This window comes from Nycticebus coucang, chromosome 15, assembly GCF_027406575.1.
Source record: "Nycticebus coucang isolate mNycCou1 chromosome 15, mNycCou1.pri, whole genome shotgun sequence".
Taxonomy (NCBI): domain Eukaryota; kingdom Metazoa; phylum Chordata; class Mammalia; order Primates; family Lorisidae; genus Nycticebus; species Nycticebus coucang.
Genome location: NC_069794.1, coordinates 272,558 through 288,411, shown reverse-complemented (window position 1 = coordinate 288,411; position 15,854 = coordinate 272,558). Strand labels below are relative to the sequence as shown.

The 15,854-nt window shown below is 44.3% G+C and overlaps 1 protein-coding gene across 3 annotated transcripts in view; it reads right to left on the bottom strand.

The window, feature by feature from the left end:
• The window catches only part of RASA3 (RAS p21 protein activator 3), a 114,162-nt gene that overhangs the window by 36,617 nt on the left and 61,691 nt on the right, over nucleotides 1–15,854 (bottom strand). For 2 of the 3 annotated variants that reach the window (XM_053564135.1, XM_053564133.1), the window contains exons 4-6: nucleotides 13,514–13,608; nucleotides 7,094–7,135; nucleotides 6,265–6,381 (exon numbers count right to left, since the gene is read on the bottom strand). In XM_053564135.1, the coding sequence (XP_053420110.1) occupies nucleotides 6,265–6,381; nucleotides 7,094–7,135; nucleotides 13,514–13,608 (254 nt within the window). The remainder of the gene's footprint in view (nucleotides 1–6,264; nucleotides 6,382–7,093; nucleotides 7,136–13,513; nucleotides 13,609–15,854) is intronic. The other variant, XM_053564136.1, reaches the window with a different exon arrangement.

The window sequence follows — 15,854 nt, the reverse complement described above, 5'->3', positions numbered from 1 at the left end:
TGCCAGTAGTTCTCATCAGCCAGAGAAGTGGGCACAGCTACCCCTGGGCTGAGGAAGGTCCTTTCATGCCAAGTACAGGACAGAAGAATCATGGAGAATTCACCACGGTGATAGTCTCCAACTTGCTTGTGTTCTCAGCCCCAGGCGCCAACTCTCTAATGGCAAACCATTAGGATCTGCCCCTGTGCAGACTGACGCAGCTCCAAGACATTTTCAGTACATTCTAAAAATCACGGAAGGCATCAGGGTGAGACCGACAGGCGGATCTGGGTCATGCTCCAGTCCACATGCTCCCTAACAGGATGGCACACACCAGGCAATTTGTGGGTTTCCATGCCCTGGTGCTTTGGGAGAGGGACAGTAAGAGGTAAAACTAGCAGGAAGAAGCCTCTGTGCCCTGGACAGGGCCTTTCTCCCGCCTGTGGGGGCGGCTGGGGGGCTTCTCACAGGGCAGGTGACGCCTCTGGGCACTAAAATCCCAGACCAGAAACACATGTGCCTGGCCACCCTCCATGAGCCTTGCCCTTGTTTGGGGTGGGCAGGAAGTGTGGCGTAGCCCCAGCAGCCCCAGCTTAATCACCCATGGTATCCAATGGCCTGGGTAAGACCTACCACATTGTGGACAAGTATCCTGTATCTATGAGAAAAAAGAAATTGAGGACAATGCAGAAAAATGCTGACTTGATTTTTTTCCATTGGTAATTAGGTAAATAATGACACTAAGAAATTACAAAAAACAACTGGAAACTGATCACAGTCAGCAGCAGAACATGTATCCTGCAGGCACCACAGAGACACCCTGTCCTGGCCCAAGATGACTTCTCTCAGGCCACATGGAAATAAATAGAAACCAGTAAAGAAAGGGAGCTGGAAAGTCCCCAAATATTCAGAGATTAAACAACATGTTTCCCAATAACACATAGGTCAAAGAAGTCTCAAGAGAAATTTTTAAATATTTTGAAACTGACAAAAATGAAAGTATAACTTATCAAAATCTGTGAGATGTAGCAAGCACAGTGCTTAGAGGGACATTTAGAGCATTAAATGCATATATCAGAAAAGAAGAAAGATCCAAAATCAATGATCCAAACTTCCACATTAGGAAACTAGAAAGAAAAGAATGAACTAAATCCAAAGTAAGAGAAGAAAAGGAATAAAATGTAGAACAAAAATCAATGAAATTAAAACAGAAAATCAATAGAAAAAAAAACGAAAGCAGAATCCCTGAAAATATCAATAAAACTGATAAACCTGCAGCCAGACTAACCAAGAACAAAAGAGAAAAGGTCCAAATTCCTGACCTCAGGGATAGGAGAACAGGACCCTCCGTGCATGGCCCTGTGCCCCTGCCCAGCACAGCAAATGTGCCACATGGAGCCCCCTGTGCAGACCATGGAAACCAATCAGTAATGCCGGTCAGTGCTGCCCACAGCTGTAGCTAATGGAACTAGAGCCAGAGGAGTGGTGTGTGGAGATTCTTTGTACCCAACAGTCAATTCTTCTGCCAACATGTAGCTCCCAAAATTAATGTTTCTTAACTAAAAAAGACAAGCAGTAAAGGCCCCTGTGCACCTTCCTCAGAAAGGCCTTCCCATGTGCGGGGGCAGGACTGGGCACCAGAGTCCCCTCTGCAGAGTGGGACCAAGCCCCTGGCCTATCATGGCCTCCCTGCCCTGATGTTGAGGGATATCCAAGCAGGGCTAGTGCCAGGCACCAGCTGACAGGCTTCACGATATGGAGACAAGGCCCTCAAGGGGACCAGAGTTCAGGGCAGCTGAAGGGAAGAAAGACAGGTGGAAATATGGGGAGAGAGGGAAGCCCGAGCTTGCCCCCCTCTCTTTAACACTCAGGAAGATTTAAAATCCAGATCTTGATATGGACGTGCATCCACTGCAGGTGCTGGGGTTTTTCCAGCAGGGCTGTCTGACAGAAATAGATTGTCTAAAGACAGAATTCTGAGAAGCCTGGTCTTCACCCCCAGCTGCTGGCTCTCACAATTTGGCCCACAGACACGAAGCAAAAATGCAGCATCTCTCAGGTGATGTGGGCACCTGGGCTCTGTTGTGATTGTGTGCTGCTGAATGCCTTCCTGAAGCAGGGTGTGTAGGAGACTTTGATGCCAGCCTGCCCAGATGGGCTCAGCACCATGCTAGGCATCCCAGGAGCAGCACCTGGTCCCCTCAGAACGCGGTGGGGTTCATGTGGCGAGGCAGAACCTGCAGCCAGCCCAGACCCTGCTTGCACCCTCACACAGCTGCCTCATCCTGACACAGCCCCTTGTGACAAGCTCTGTGCAATAAAGTGATTTACCAAAGATCTCTGAGAAACACCAATTCGAGGAGGAAGCAAGACTTTTTTTAAATTACTCTTTTCCTCACATCTGTGACTCACTGGTCCCTCACACTGGCCCAGATCTGTGACACTATCTTTCCTGATGCACGAGTTTTCCTTCCAATTACAAAGCAGGTGGAGTCAGGGACCCACACACCACACTCTGCCTTCTGAAAACCATCAATGTGGCATTTCAGAACAAACGATGGCTGCAGTGGAGAGCATGTTGCTGAAATTTTAAAGGTCAGTTTGAGCCTGGCGGAGCCAAAACTCCCTGTCTTGACTACTTTATGGTGGGCAAAGTTCAGAGCTAAATCGGCCAGTTAGGCACCTGCAGGCACCAAGCCCCCTCCTACCCTTCAAATGCAGCCCCTTTGGCCTTTCATAGCTCACAGATTCCCAGGAGAGGCCACAGCCAAAGTCAGCAGGAGAGGGCCTGGAGAAGGGAGGATGTGTCCGTGGGCACATGCTGCCTCACAGCATCAATCACAAAGCATCTGCCAGCCATGAGACTAACGTTTGCTGTCCATATTTCCACTCTGTGGTGGTGGCGGTTACACAGTCCACAAGTGTGATAATTCTACACAGGTTATCACAACAGCCAAAGGTCGAAGCACCCAGACTTCCATCAGCAAATGGATGAACAAAATGTGTTACATACACGCCCACACACATGCACACCCACACACACATACACGCCCATACACATGCACACACACACACACTAGAATATTCATCAGCCTTTAAAAGGAAGGAAATTCCGGACTATCCTAAAACAGGGGTGTCCAACCCATGGCCCGCAGGCCACTTGCGGCCCAGGATTGCTACGAATGTGACAAACAATTTTATGCATTTCAACACATTGGCTAAACACAGTCTTGTGAACAGTGAGAAACATGCAGACTTGCTTTTCTATTTGATACAAGAATTTGAAAACAGATTTCAAGATTTTGGGGAAAATAAACAATATTTTGGTTCATTTGCCACTCCATTTTCAGTCGACTTGAATATGTTACCTACCAATTTTTACATGGAATGCACAGAGCTGCAGTCTGACATTCAACTTAAAAATTTGATCACATCTCTTTACTGGACTTTTATAGGTTCTATCTTTCCAGAGGCAAATATCCCTCCTTCACAATCACGCCTTATTCATGTCATTGCTTCATGGCAGCATCAACACTTGTGAGCAACTATTTTCTAGAATGAAGCATATTAGGAGTAAAATATCGGATGAGCACCTTGAGAACCCACTGAGTATTGCAACTACTTTCATAGAACCAAACATTAATGCATTAGTTCCCCCCAAAACAATGTCAAATATCCCACTGGTTTTATGTTGCCCACTTTTCTTTCACTTTTATAATAAAATACAAAATAGAAGAAGCAAAGATGTTTTATTACTAAGATGATACATTTTCTATATTAGTGATTACAAACTTGGGACCTGCCTGATGATTTTTAAAAAAGACTCTCTGAACGGGCTACTACATAATTAGAGTTATTATGTGAAAGTTTGCTTACCTGTGGTAGTGGCTATCAGGAAAATTATGCATGGACCTTGTTTTTTTTTTTTTTTTTTGTAGAGACAGAGTCTCACTGTACCGCCCTCGGGTAGAGTGCCGTGGTGTCACACAGCTCACAGTAACCTCTCCTCGGCTTACACGATTCTCTTGCCTCAGCCTCCCAAGTAGCTGGGACTACAGGCGCCCGTCACAACACCCGGCTATTTTTTTTTTTTTTTTTTTTTTTTGTAGAGACAGAGTCTCACTGTACCGCCCTCGGTAGAGTGCCGTGGCGTCACACGGCTCACAGCAACCTCTAACTCTTGGGCTTACGTGATTCTCTTGCCTCAGCCTCCCGAGCAGCTGGGACTACAGGCGCCCGCCACAACGCCCGGCTATTTTTTTTTTGTTGCAGTTTGGCCAGGGCTGGGTTTGAACCCGCCACCCTCGGTATATGGGGCCGGCGCCCTACTCACTGAGCCACAGGTGCCGCCCAACACCCGGCTATTTTTTTGTTGCAGTTTGGCTGGGGCTGGGTTTGAACCCGCCACCCTCGGCATATGGGGCCGGCGCCCTACTCACTGAGCCACAGGTGCCGCCCTGCATGGACCTTTTTTTTTGGTTTTTGCTCATCAGCTTTTCTTATTGTTCCTGAATTTAATGTGCGGCCCAAGACAACTCTCACTCCAGAAGGCGTCTGAGCCCTAAAACCACAGATGGAGAGTGGGTCGTTGGCTGCCGGAGCAAGGACTCTGTGTTTAGTGGGGACAGAGTTTTAGTTTTGCAAGAAGAAAGGAGTTCTGGGGACAGATGGTGGTGCTGGCTGTGCAACATTATGAACGTATTTAATATTGTGCCTCAGAACTGGGCACTTAAAAACAACTAAAAGGGTAAATTTTATGATGTGGTGTTTTGCCACCATAAAAAAATGGAAAACACATTCGTAGAACACACATGTGTGCCTGGAGGTAAACTGGTGAAACCTGAACAAAATCTGTAGGATGTGCCTGGTGCCCAGTGTCCCTGCTGTCACCTGTGTGGTCTTCATACACAGATGGGACATTCACCAACCTGCTTGTCATCACTCTCTGTGGACCATTTTTGTGACATCCTATGACTCTATAACCATTATCAAATTAAATAAGTTAAAAAAAAAAAAAGGCAAAGGGAGTTGGGAGGAGGAGCAAGATGGCGGCCGGGAGGAGCAACCGGGCACGGTGAGACTGGGGAGAGAAGACTCCAGAAATCTCTGGCTGGTGGGATCTGCCCAGAAACATCCATACAGAGTCAGCAAGAGACTTCTGAACCCCATGAGGAGGACAAAACCAGTGGAGAACTGGCAAGTGGTTGTGTGTGTTCCTTCCATGTAATCCCACCGGCAGCTGTAGGTACAGCAGTAGTGAGAGTGCAAACTGGAAAGGCCTTACCTGTGAGCTGTTTTGTTTTTTTTTTGGAACTTGGCACTCAGTTGAACTACCCTGGGAGAACTTGAGTGAGAATGGGGAGGACTTTAATTAAGTGTTGTCTAGGGCCCCAGACTGAGACCCAGAGCTAACAGTGTTTGGCTATGGGCTGCGCGGAGCCATTGTGGGAGAACTGCCCCGGCAAGCTCTGCCCTCAGGGTTGCAGAGCAAGGATTGGGCAGGAGACCTTGGGTGAGTAATCTAGTGATTAAGCAGCCTAAAGGCAGGGACTGAGATGCTTTACAGTCTTGGTCCTCAAGGGCATAGAGTGAGACCAGTTTTGGCACACTGGATAAGTGGACACCCACTTCAGGAGTGATCCCAGTGACAAGTGCTTTCCTGCTTAGCCAAGGTTAGCAGTTTAAAGTACCTGTTAAGCAGGCTAAGGAGAGATTTAGGCTCTCCACCCTGCGGGGTTTGAGGACTCAGCAGAGGCCTCCAAGTCTCCATCTCGTATAGTCACATCAGCATTGTGATTCATATCTCATACCCCAGAAGATCACCTGTTGCCCTGACAATATTCACAATATATATACTGCTTTTTTTTTAATTTCAACATTTTCCTTCTAGATTTTTCATTTTTCCCCTTTCTTTTCTTTCTTCATTTTCCTAGTTTAAATATTATTTTCCATTGTTTTCTTCTTTAAAAATTAGAACCTAATTTTTGCTAGTGTTTCTACCCCTATTTGATTTTTCCCACAATTTTATCCTGTAAAGTTTTCTGTTTGCTTGTTTTGGTTTGATTTATAGTATTTTTGTCTTTCCTCTTTACTTAGTGGAGGTGGGGTACTGTGTCTGAACAGGCTAGCAAAGAGCTGCTGACTTCAAGGGAACCACCCAACTCAGCACCCCTAGAGGTTGGGGTTTTTTAAGGTTGGGTCAAAGTACCCTACATCTACCTATATTGTTCCTATCTCCCTCTTTCTGTGACTCTTTTCTTTTTGTCAATATTCCCTTTTACTCACCCCCTCTCTTTTCTCTTTTTTCTTTTCTTCTTTTTTCCCTTCTTGCTCTTCAATCTTCTCATCCTTCTGGTGCTGTACCAAAGGACTCATCGAAACCCTAGTCCAGAGGCATGGTAACTTAAAGAGCAAGAGGAAGTGAAGTGAAAGGAACATTAGGGCAAGGAAACAGACAAAAGAAAACACTCATGAGGAAGAATCTGAAGAAAAATCCTCACAACATGAAAAACCAGTCCAGAGCAACCCCCCAAGTGACTGTGAGGTAGCTACTACAGAGGATTCCACCTACAAAGAAATGTTATAAATGACAGAAAGGGAATTTAGAATACCCATGATGAAAACAATGAAGGAAATGATGGAAACAATGAAGGAAACTACTGATAAAGTGGAAAATAACCAAAAGAAAATCCAAAAACAGAATCAAATAAGAGATGCACAATATGAAGACTATAGAAAGGATATAGCAGAGCTGAAGGAACTGAAGCAATTAGGGAACTTAAAGATGCAATAGAAAGTATCAACAACAGATTAGACCATGCAGAAGAAACAATCTCAGAGATAGAGGACAAAGCTCTTGAGATAACTCAGATAGTTAAAGAAGCAGAAGAGAGAGGAAACAGAAGAGAGAGAAAGCAGAACATTCACTGACAGAATTATGGGACTTTATGAAGTGTTCAAGTTATAGGTACAAGTTATAGATATCCCAGAAGGGGAAGAAGAATGCCCCAGGGGAATGGAAGCCATACTAGAGAGTATTATAAATGAAAATTTCCCAAATATCACCAAAGATTCTGACACACTCCTTTTAGAAGGATATCGGACCCCAGGTCACCTCAACTCTAGCCGAGCTTCTCCAAGACACATTGTGATGAACCTGTCCAAAGTTAAGACAAAAGAAAAGATTCTTCAAGCTGCCAGGAGTAAGAGCCAGTTGACCTACAGGGGCAAATCCATCAGGATGACTGCAGACTTCTCTAATGAAACTTTTCAAGCAAGAAGACAATGGTCATCTACCTTTAATCTACTTAAATAGAACAATTTCCAGTCCAGAATTCTATATCCTGCTAAGCTAAACTTTAAAAAACACAGAGAAATCAAATCATTTACTGATATGCAAACATTGAGGAAATTCACCACAACAAGACCAGCTCTACAGGAAATACTTCAACCTGTTCTACACACTGACCATCATAATGGATCAACAGCAAAGTAAGAACTCAGAAATTAAAGAACAGAAGCTAACTTCCACACTGATGCAAAAAATAAAACTAAGCAATGGACTTTCCCAAAATAAGATGGATAGAACACTACCACACTTATCAGTTATCTCAATAAATGTTAATGGCTTGAATTCCACACTGAAGAGGCACAGACTGGCTAACTGGATAAAAAAACACAAGACATCCATGGGCGGCACCTGTGGCTCAAAGGGGTAGGGCGCCGGACACATATGCTGGAGGTCTTGGGTTCAAACCCAGCCCTGGCCAAAAACTACAAAAAAATAAAAAAATAAAAATAAATTAATTAATTAAAGAACACATACACACACACAAAAGACATCCATTTGCTGTCTGCAGGAAACACACCTAGCTTCAAAAGACAAATTAAAACTCTGAGTTAAGGGTCAGAAGACAATTTTTCAGGCAAATGGAATTCAGAAGAAAAGAGGAGTTGCCATCTTATTTTCAGATACATGTGGATTTAAAGCAACTGAAGTCAAAAAAGACAAAGATGGTCACTTTGTATTGGTCAAGGGAAAAATACAACAAGAAGATTTTTCAATTCTAAATATTTATGCACCCAATTTAAATGCTCCCAGATTCTTGAAATAGACCTTACTCAGTCTGAGCAATATGATATCCTATAACACCATAATACAGGGGACTTTAACACTCCTCTTACAGAGCTGGACAGATCCTCTAAACAGAAATTGAACAAAGATATAAGGGACTTAAATGAGACCCTAGGCAACTGTGCTTGATAGACACATATAGAACACTCCATCCCAAAGATAAAGAATATATATTCTTTTCATCACCCCAAGTTCCACAAATTGATCATATCCTAGGACACAAAACAAACCTCAACAGAATTAAAATTTTATCTTGTATCATCTCAGACCACAAGGCACTAAATGTAGACTCAACGCCAACAAAAATGTTCAACCCCACACAAAGGCATGGAAATCAAACAACCTTCTGTTGAATGACAGTTGGGTGCAGGAAGAAATAAAAACTTCCTTGAGCATAACAACAATGAAGACACAAGCTACCAAAACCTGTGGGATACTGCAAAAGCAGATCTGAGAGGAAAATGTATCGCTTTAGATGCCTACATTCGAAAAACAGAAAGAGAGTCCATCAACAAACTAACAAGCCATCTGATGGAATTAGAAAAAGGAGAACAATCTAAGCCTAAACTCAGCAGAAGAAAAGAAATATCCAAACTTAAATCAGAGATCAATGAAATAGAAAACAAAAGAATCATTCAGAAAATTAATGAAACAAGGAATTGGTTTTTTGAAAAAAATAAATAAAATAGATAAACCTTTGGCCAGACTAACTAGAAATAGAAAAGTAATCTCTAGTAACCTCAATCAGAAATGATAAAGGGGAAATAACAACTGATGCCACAGAGATACAAGAGATCATCTCTGAATACTACCAAAAACTCTATGCCCAGAAATTTGATAATGTAAAGGAAATGGATCAATATTTGGAATCACCCCCTCTCCCTAGACTTACCCAGGAAGAAACAGAGCTCCTGAACAGACCAATTTCAAGCGCTGAGATTAAAGAAACAATAAAAAAGCTTCCAACAAAAAAATGTCCTGCTCCAGATGGCTCCACACCAGAATTCTACCAAACCTTCAAGGAAAAGCTTATTCCCATACTGCAGAAATTATTCCAAAAAATTGAGGAGGAAGGAATCTTCCCTAACACGTTCTACAAAGCAAACATCACCCTGATACCAAAACCAGGAAAAGACCAAACTAAGGAGAAGAATTTCAGGCCAATTTCACTAATGAATATAGATGTGAAAATTTTCAACAAAATCCTAGCCAATAGATTACAGCCTATCATCAAAAAAGTCATACATCATGATGAAGTAGGTTTCATCCCAGGGATGCAAGCCCGGTTTAATATATGCAAGTCCATTAACGTTATCCACTGTATTAACAGAAGCAAAAACAAAGACTATATGATCCTCTCAATAGATACAGAAAAAGTATTTGATAAAATCCAGCATCCTTTTCTAACTAGAACACTGCAGAGTTTAGGCATAGGTGGCACATTTCTTAAACTGATCAAAGCTATCTATCAAGCCCACAGCTAATATTTTACTGAATGGAGTAAAACTGAACCAGACCAATGGAACTGGAACCAGACAAGGTTGTCCTCTGTCACCATTACTATTCAATGTAGTGCTGGAAGTTCTAGCCAATACAATTAGGCAAGACAAGGGAATAAAGGGCATCCAAATGGAAGCAGAGGAGGTCTAACTCTCCCTCTTTGCTGACGATATGATCTTATACTTAGAGAACCCCAAAGACTCAACCACAAGACTCCTGGAAGTCATCAAAAAATACAGTAATGTTTCAGGATATAAAAATCAATGTCCACAAGTCAGTAGCCTTTGTATATGGCAATAATAGTCAATATGAGAGGCTAATTAAGGACCCAACTCCCTTCACCATAGCTTCAAAGAAAATGAAATACCTAGGAATATATCTAACGAAAGAGGTGAAGGACCCCTATAAAGAAAATTATGAAATCCTAAGAAAGAAAATAGCAGAGGATATTAACAAATGGAAGAACATACCATGCTCATGGCTGGGAAGAATCAACATTGTTAAAACGTCTATACTTCCCAAAGCAATCTACCGATTCAATGCCATCCCTATTAAAATACCAATATCCTATTTTCAAGACGTGGAAAAAATGATTCTGCGTTTTGTATGGAACCAGAAAAAATTCCATATAGCTAAGGCAGTTCTTAGTAATAAAAACAAAGCTGGGGGCATCACCATACCAGATTTTAGGCTGTACTACAAAGCCATAGTGGTCAAGACAGCATGGTACTGGCACAAAAATAGAGATGATAGATTCGATTTGGAATTGAATAGAAAACCAGAAATGAAACTAACATCTTATAACCAACTAATCTTCGATAAACCAAACAAGAATATACCTTGGACGAAAGATTCCCTGTTCAATAAATGGTGCTGAGAGAACTGGATATCCACATGTAAAAGACTGAAACTGGACCCACACCTTTCTCCACTCACAAAAAAAATGATTCAAGATGGATAAAGGACTTAAATTTAAGGCATGAAATAATAAAAATCCTCAAAGAATGCATAGGAAAAACACTGGAAGATATTGGCCTGGGAAAACACTTCATAAAGAATACTGCTGTGGCATTTGAGACAACAACAAAAATAAACAAATGGGACTTAATTAAACTGAAAAGTTTCTGTACAGCTAAGGAGACAACAACCAAAGCAAATAGACAACCTACACAATGGGAAAGGATATCTGCATATTTTGAATCAGACAAAAGCTTGATAACTGGGATCTATAGAGAACTCAAATTAATCCACATTAAAAAAGCCAACAATCCCATATATCAATGGCCAAGAGACATGAATAGAACCTTCTCTAACGAAGACAGACGAATGGCTAACAAACATATGAAAAAATGCTCATCATCTCTAATTATTAGAGAAATGCAAATCAAAACCACTCTGAGATCCCATCTAACCCCAGCGAGAATGGCCCACATCACAAAATCTCAAAACTGCAGATGCCGGCCTGAATGTGGAGAGAAGGGAAGACTTTTACACTGTTGGTGAGACTGTAAACTAATACAATCTTTTTGGAAGGAAGTATGGAGAACCCTCAAGGAACTCAAGACAGATCTCCCATTTGATCCTGCGATCCCATTACTGGGCATCTATCCAGAATGGAAAAAAACCTTTTTTTCATAAGGACACTTGCACTAGACTGTTTACTGCTCAATTTACAATCACCAAAATGTGGAAACAGCCTAAATGTCCACCAACCTAAGAATGGATTAACAAGTTGTGGTATATGTACACCATGGAATACTATTCAGCCATTAAAAAAATGAAGACTTTATAGCCTTTGTATTAACCCGGATGGAAGTGGAACACATTATTCTTAGTAAAGCATCACAAGAATAGAGAAGCATGAATCCTATGTACTCAATTTTGATATGAGGACAATTAACGACAATTGACACAGTGGGGGTGAGGGAACGGGAAAGCAGAGAGAGAAAGAAAGACGGAGGGGTGGGTGAAAGGAAGAACAGAGAGAGGGAAGGAGGGAGGAGGGTGGGGTCTTGGTGTGTGCCACACCTTTTGGGGACAAGACACAATTGTAAGAGGCACTTTACCTAACAAATGCAATCAATGTAACCTGGTTTCTTGTACCCTCAATTAATCCCCAACAATAAATAAATAATTCATGTAAAAATAAAAAAAAAAAAGGGCAACAAATGAAAAGCTACACCTCCTAATAAAATGCGTCTCAAATCTGGGGAAACAAACTGTACAGAGGAACTGGCAGGGCCCCACACTGTGGCCCCTGCAGAAATGATGGGACTGTGACACCATAGCCCATTATTCCAGGATCAAAGTGGCAGGGAAACTGCCAGGAGGACAGGCAGGAATGACTCCTGCTACAAAACACCAATTCATAGCACATCACCCCTGAGACCTGGTCTTTCTGAACAGGAGATCACAGTGTCCCGGGGAGGAGATGTGGCCATGTGGCCGCCAGGGTCCTGGTGTTCATGAACATCTGACAGCGAGAACTTTGCCCTCTCACTCAAGTTCAGCTATTGGCTCTGTCAGCAACATGGCATCTGCCAATGCTCACAGCACTGTGCATGCCCCGGCTAGCACTGCGAAGCACAAAGAGGACTGTTCCTGAGGGCCATGTGGGTGCAGCTGCCTTTCTTTTACCAAGGACACTCTACTCCTGCCTGGCAGGCTATTCACCCACACAGTGAATCTGCCCTTATTTGGCAGCAGGGGTGTTTGTGACCCATGACCTCCATCAGCAGAAGCCTCAACACCCTGCCCTTTGCTAGGTAAAGTACAGAGGATGAGGGTCTGGACCCCTGGCCCAAAGCTACCCTGGACATACATGAACTCACCCCTACCCTGTAGAACACAGAACTGCAGCCACTGACGTCTCAGGCAGAAAGCCTCAAATGGCTCCTATTTCCAGGACTCTGTCCATGGAAAAAAACAGAAATCCCTGTCACCACCCAGTCAGCAGGGTGCTGTAGCAACACATGGGCCATTCAGAGTGGCACAGCACCCATTTCACGATAAGGACACCAGCCAGCACGCTTATGGGTGGATGAGAAGCCTCCCCCCAGAACACTGCACTCAAACCACTCTGTGCACAGCTGCCCTCTGGCGTCCAGGATTGGTGCCTGTCCTGAACCAGGTCTTGGGGAGGTCTCAGAGGGGCAGCATGGCTCAGATCCACAGAGGGTCACGTGTTCCCTTCCTACAGAGAGCAGTAGGGGCTGTCCCAGGCAGCCACCAACACTGGGGAGTTGCCCAACGCCCAGAGCCCAGGCACTGTTGAGGCAAGCCAGGGTAAGCCGCTGGGGCATTTCCTCAAATCCCCCTCTGCCCTGAGTGACAAGAGCTCAGAAACATATGCCAGTAACCCTGGTCAGTGCTGGTCCAGAGGTTGGCCTGTTCCCACCCAGGGGTCAAAACCAATGGGACAAGCAAAATTAACGAGGCTACACAAACACACAACTGGCAAGTCATTGCTCTCTGTCCTGCCCAAAAGCTCATATCTGTGTTTTTTTGTTTTTTGTTTTTGTGAGACAAGAGTCTCAGTATGTCGCCCTGGGTAGAGTGCCATGCATGGCATCATTGCTTACAGTAACCTCAAGGGATCCTTTTGACTCAACCTCCCAAGTAACTTGGACTACCGGTGCCTGCCACAACACCTAGCTAATTTTTCTATTTTCAGTAGAGACCGGGTCTTGCTCTTGCTCAGGCTGGTCTTGAATTCTGAGCTCAGGTGATCCACTCACCTCAGCCTCCCAAAGTATTGGGATTACAGGAGTGAGCCACCATGCTTGGCCTATATATATATATTTTTTTGGCCTATGTTTTGACCATAAACAGAGTCTGTCCTCTTCCCAAAGTCTCCCCCACCCCCACCCCTCGTTCCCTGGGGCCCTGCCATGTTCTCACCTGCACTTCCGAGTCAGCATCCACATGCTGCAGTGGGAACCAGGTGTCCCTGTTGTGGTACTTCTGGAGGTCATCCTTCCGAATGGCCACCTTCCCTGCAACACAGGTGCAGAGGGGAAGCTCACACCACAGCAACTTATTCCAAACAGCCTGATTTAAACAGTTAGTCAGGTGTCCCGTGGAAGGTACGCATCATGCCCTGTCCACAGAGCACGTTTGCACAGCACCCTCCCTGTGTGAGGGATAGCTTGGGCCTGGATGGGAGCTGCTCTGTGAATTTGCATTTCTGTGCCAAAACATCCTGGTTCCAAAATACAAACAGGAGCAGAATCCACTTTATAGAGTTTTTATAAGGATTTAATGGAAACATGCATGTTCCTAAAACTGTCACTTAGAACACGTGTATGCCTACATGTAGCACACACATGCATGTGGGACACACAGGTGCACTAAGGGCAGCAGTCATACAGCTCACATGAGCGTTCCAGTTATTCACAGGAGGATGGACGGTGCCAATGCAGCTGGACTGAGCCCAGAGGTGGGTCTAGCCTTGGAACAGGAATCTTTCCAAGTGCCATCAGTGAGCTGCCTGGAGACCCCTGCTCCACCCCAGATGGAGGGCACTTGGGTCACCTGCACCTGCACCTGCCTAGTGGCCTCCAGGCACTGAGGACGGTGCTACCTATCCCTTCCATCAGGGAGGAGCTGCGTAACCACGGCATGCACATGGGCACACATGTCCACATGCTACATGGCAAGTGTAAAACAGAAATGACACAGGACAACACGAACGTCAAGGACAAGCACCCTTCAGTTCTCTCCTCAGAGGAAGACCATTTTGTTTCCGGTTCCTCCCTGGGCTCCAGACCAAGGCCTGGCCTGGCACCCAGCAGCCTCTTGCCTCAGCCTGACAACCCTTCTATCCAGTTTCCAGAACATTCTCCTTCGAGGCCCTCACACACTCCACCTCATTCATACTGCAGTGGTCCTGGGGGCAGGTTCTGTGAGGTCTGACAATTAAGTTCACAAGCTTGCTACTGTGTACTTACATTGGCAGCACTATATAAACACTATAAGGTTTCATAACCCTGGGATATCAGTTTCCCTTGGCTGTATTCATGTTGACGTGTGGCGGTATCTTCCTAAGCGGTGTTCATTATTGTTGTTGCATGTTTTTGTGTGCTGTCATGAGAATGTTGGAGCTGGGAGTAGAGCAATGAATGAACATTAGATTTCTTGTTAAAATTAGCAAGAGTGAAAGTAAAACCAGGAGTACATTAGTTCAAGTTAATGAAGATAATGCCTTAAAGAAAACAGCAGTGTACAAATGGATTACATTTTTTTCTGACGGGAAAGAAAGCATCACAGATGAAGAGGCAAGGGTGGCCAGTAACCAGAAGAACCGATGAAACATTGCAAACATTCATCAAATTTTGCATCAAAATTATTGGCTGACTGTGAGAAGCATAGCAGACCTAGTAAAACATCAATAGAGAAACAGGATAATCTTAACTGAAATTCTTGGCTAATAACTCATGGCTCTTGTATCACAATGCACCAGCTCACACAGCACTGTCTGTGAGGGAGATCTTAGCCAGTAAACAAATAACTGTATTAGAACACCCTCCCTACTCACCTGATCTGGCCCCCAGTGACTTTTTCCTTTACCTGAAGATTAAGGAAATATTAAAAGGAAGACATTTTGATGATATTCAGGACATCACGGTATAAACGATGACAGCTCTGATGGCCATTCCAGAAAAAGAGTTCCAAAATTGCTTTGACGAGTCAATGAGGTGCCGGCATTAGTGCATAGGGAGTACCTCAAAGGTGACCCTAGTGATATTCAGTAATGAGATTTGTAGCACTTTTCCTAGGATGAGTTCACAAACTTGTCAGATCTATTTCACATTCTCAGACAAGAAAACTAAGGCCAAGCATGGACAGAGGCGTTCACATGGCCCGGCAGGGGTGTGGCCCTAGCTTGCAGGCTCTGCAGCCTCCAGTTCCCTCCTGCCCTCTCAGTTTCCTCCTCCTCCTCTGGTTCTCAGGCTGGGGTCCCCAGTACAATCCCCCAGCTGCTGCATTGGACCTCCAGGGCCCAGACTGTGCTCCCAAAGGCTCCTGCAAGCCTGTCCTGAAGACACCACATACCACTATGGGGAAACTGGGACATGTGGCAGGTGAAAACCCACAGGAAACAGCTTCCCGAATGACAGAGGGGCGTGTGCAGCTGGGACAATGTGCCCACCACCACTGACCTCTACACCATGTCCCAGCCCTGCTCTGCCAGTCATCTTTTTGGCCCATTTATGTCATCTTGCACTCTCACGGAAGGAGC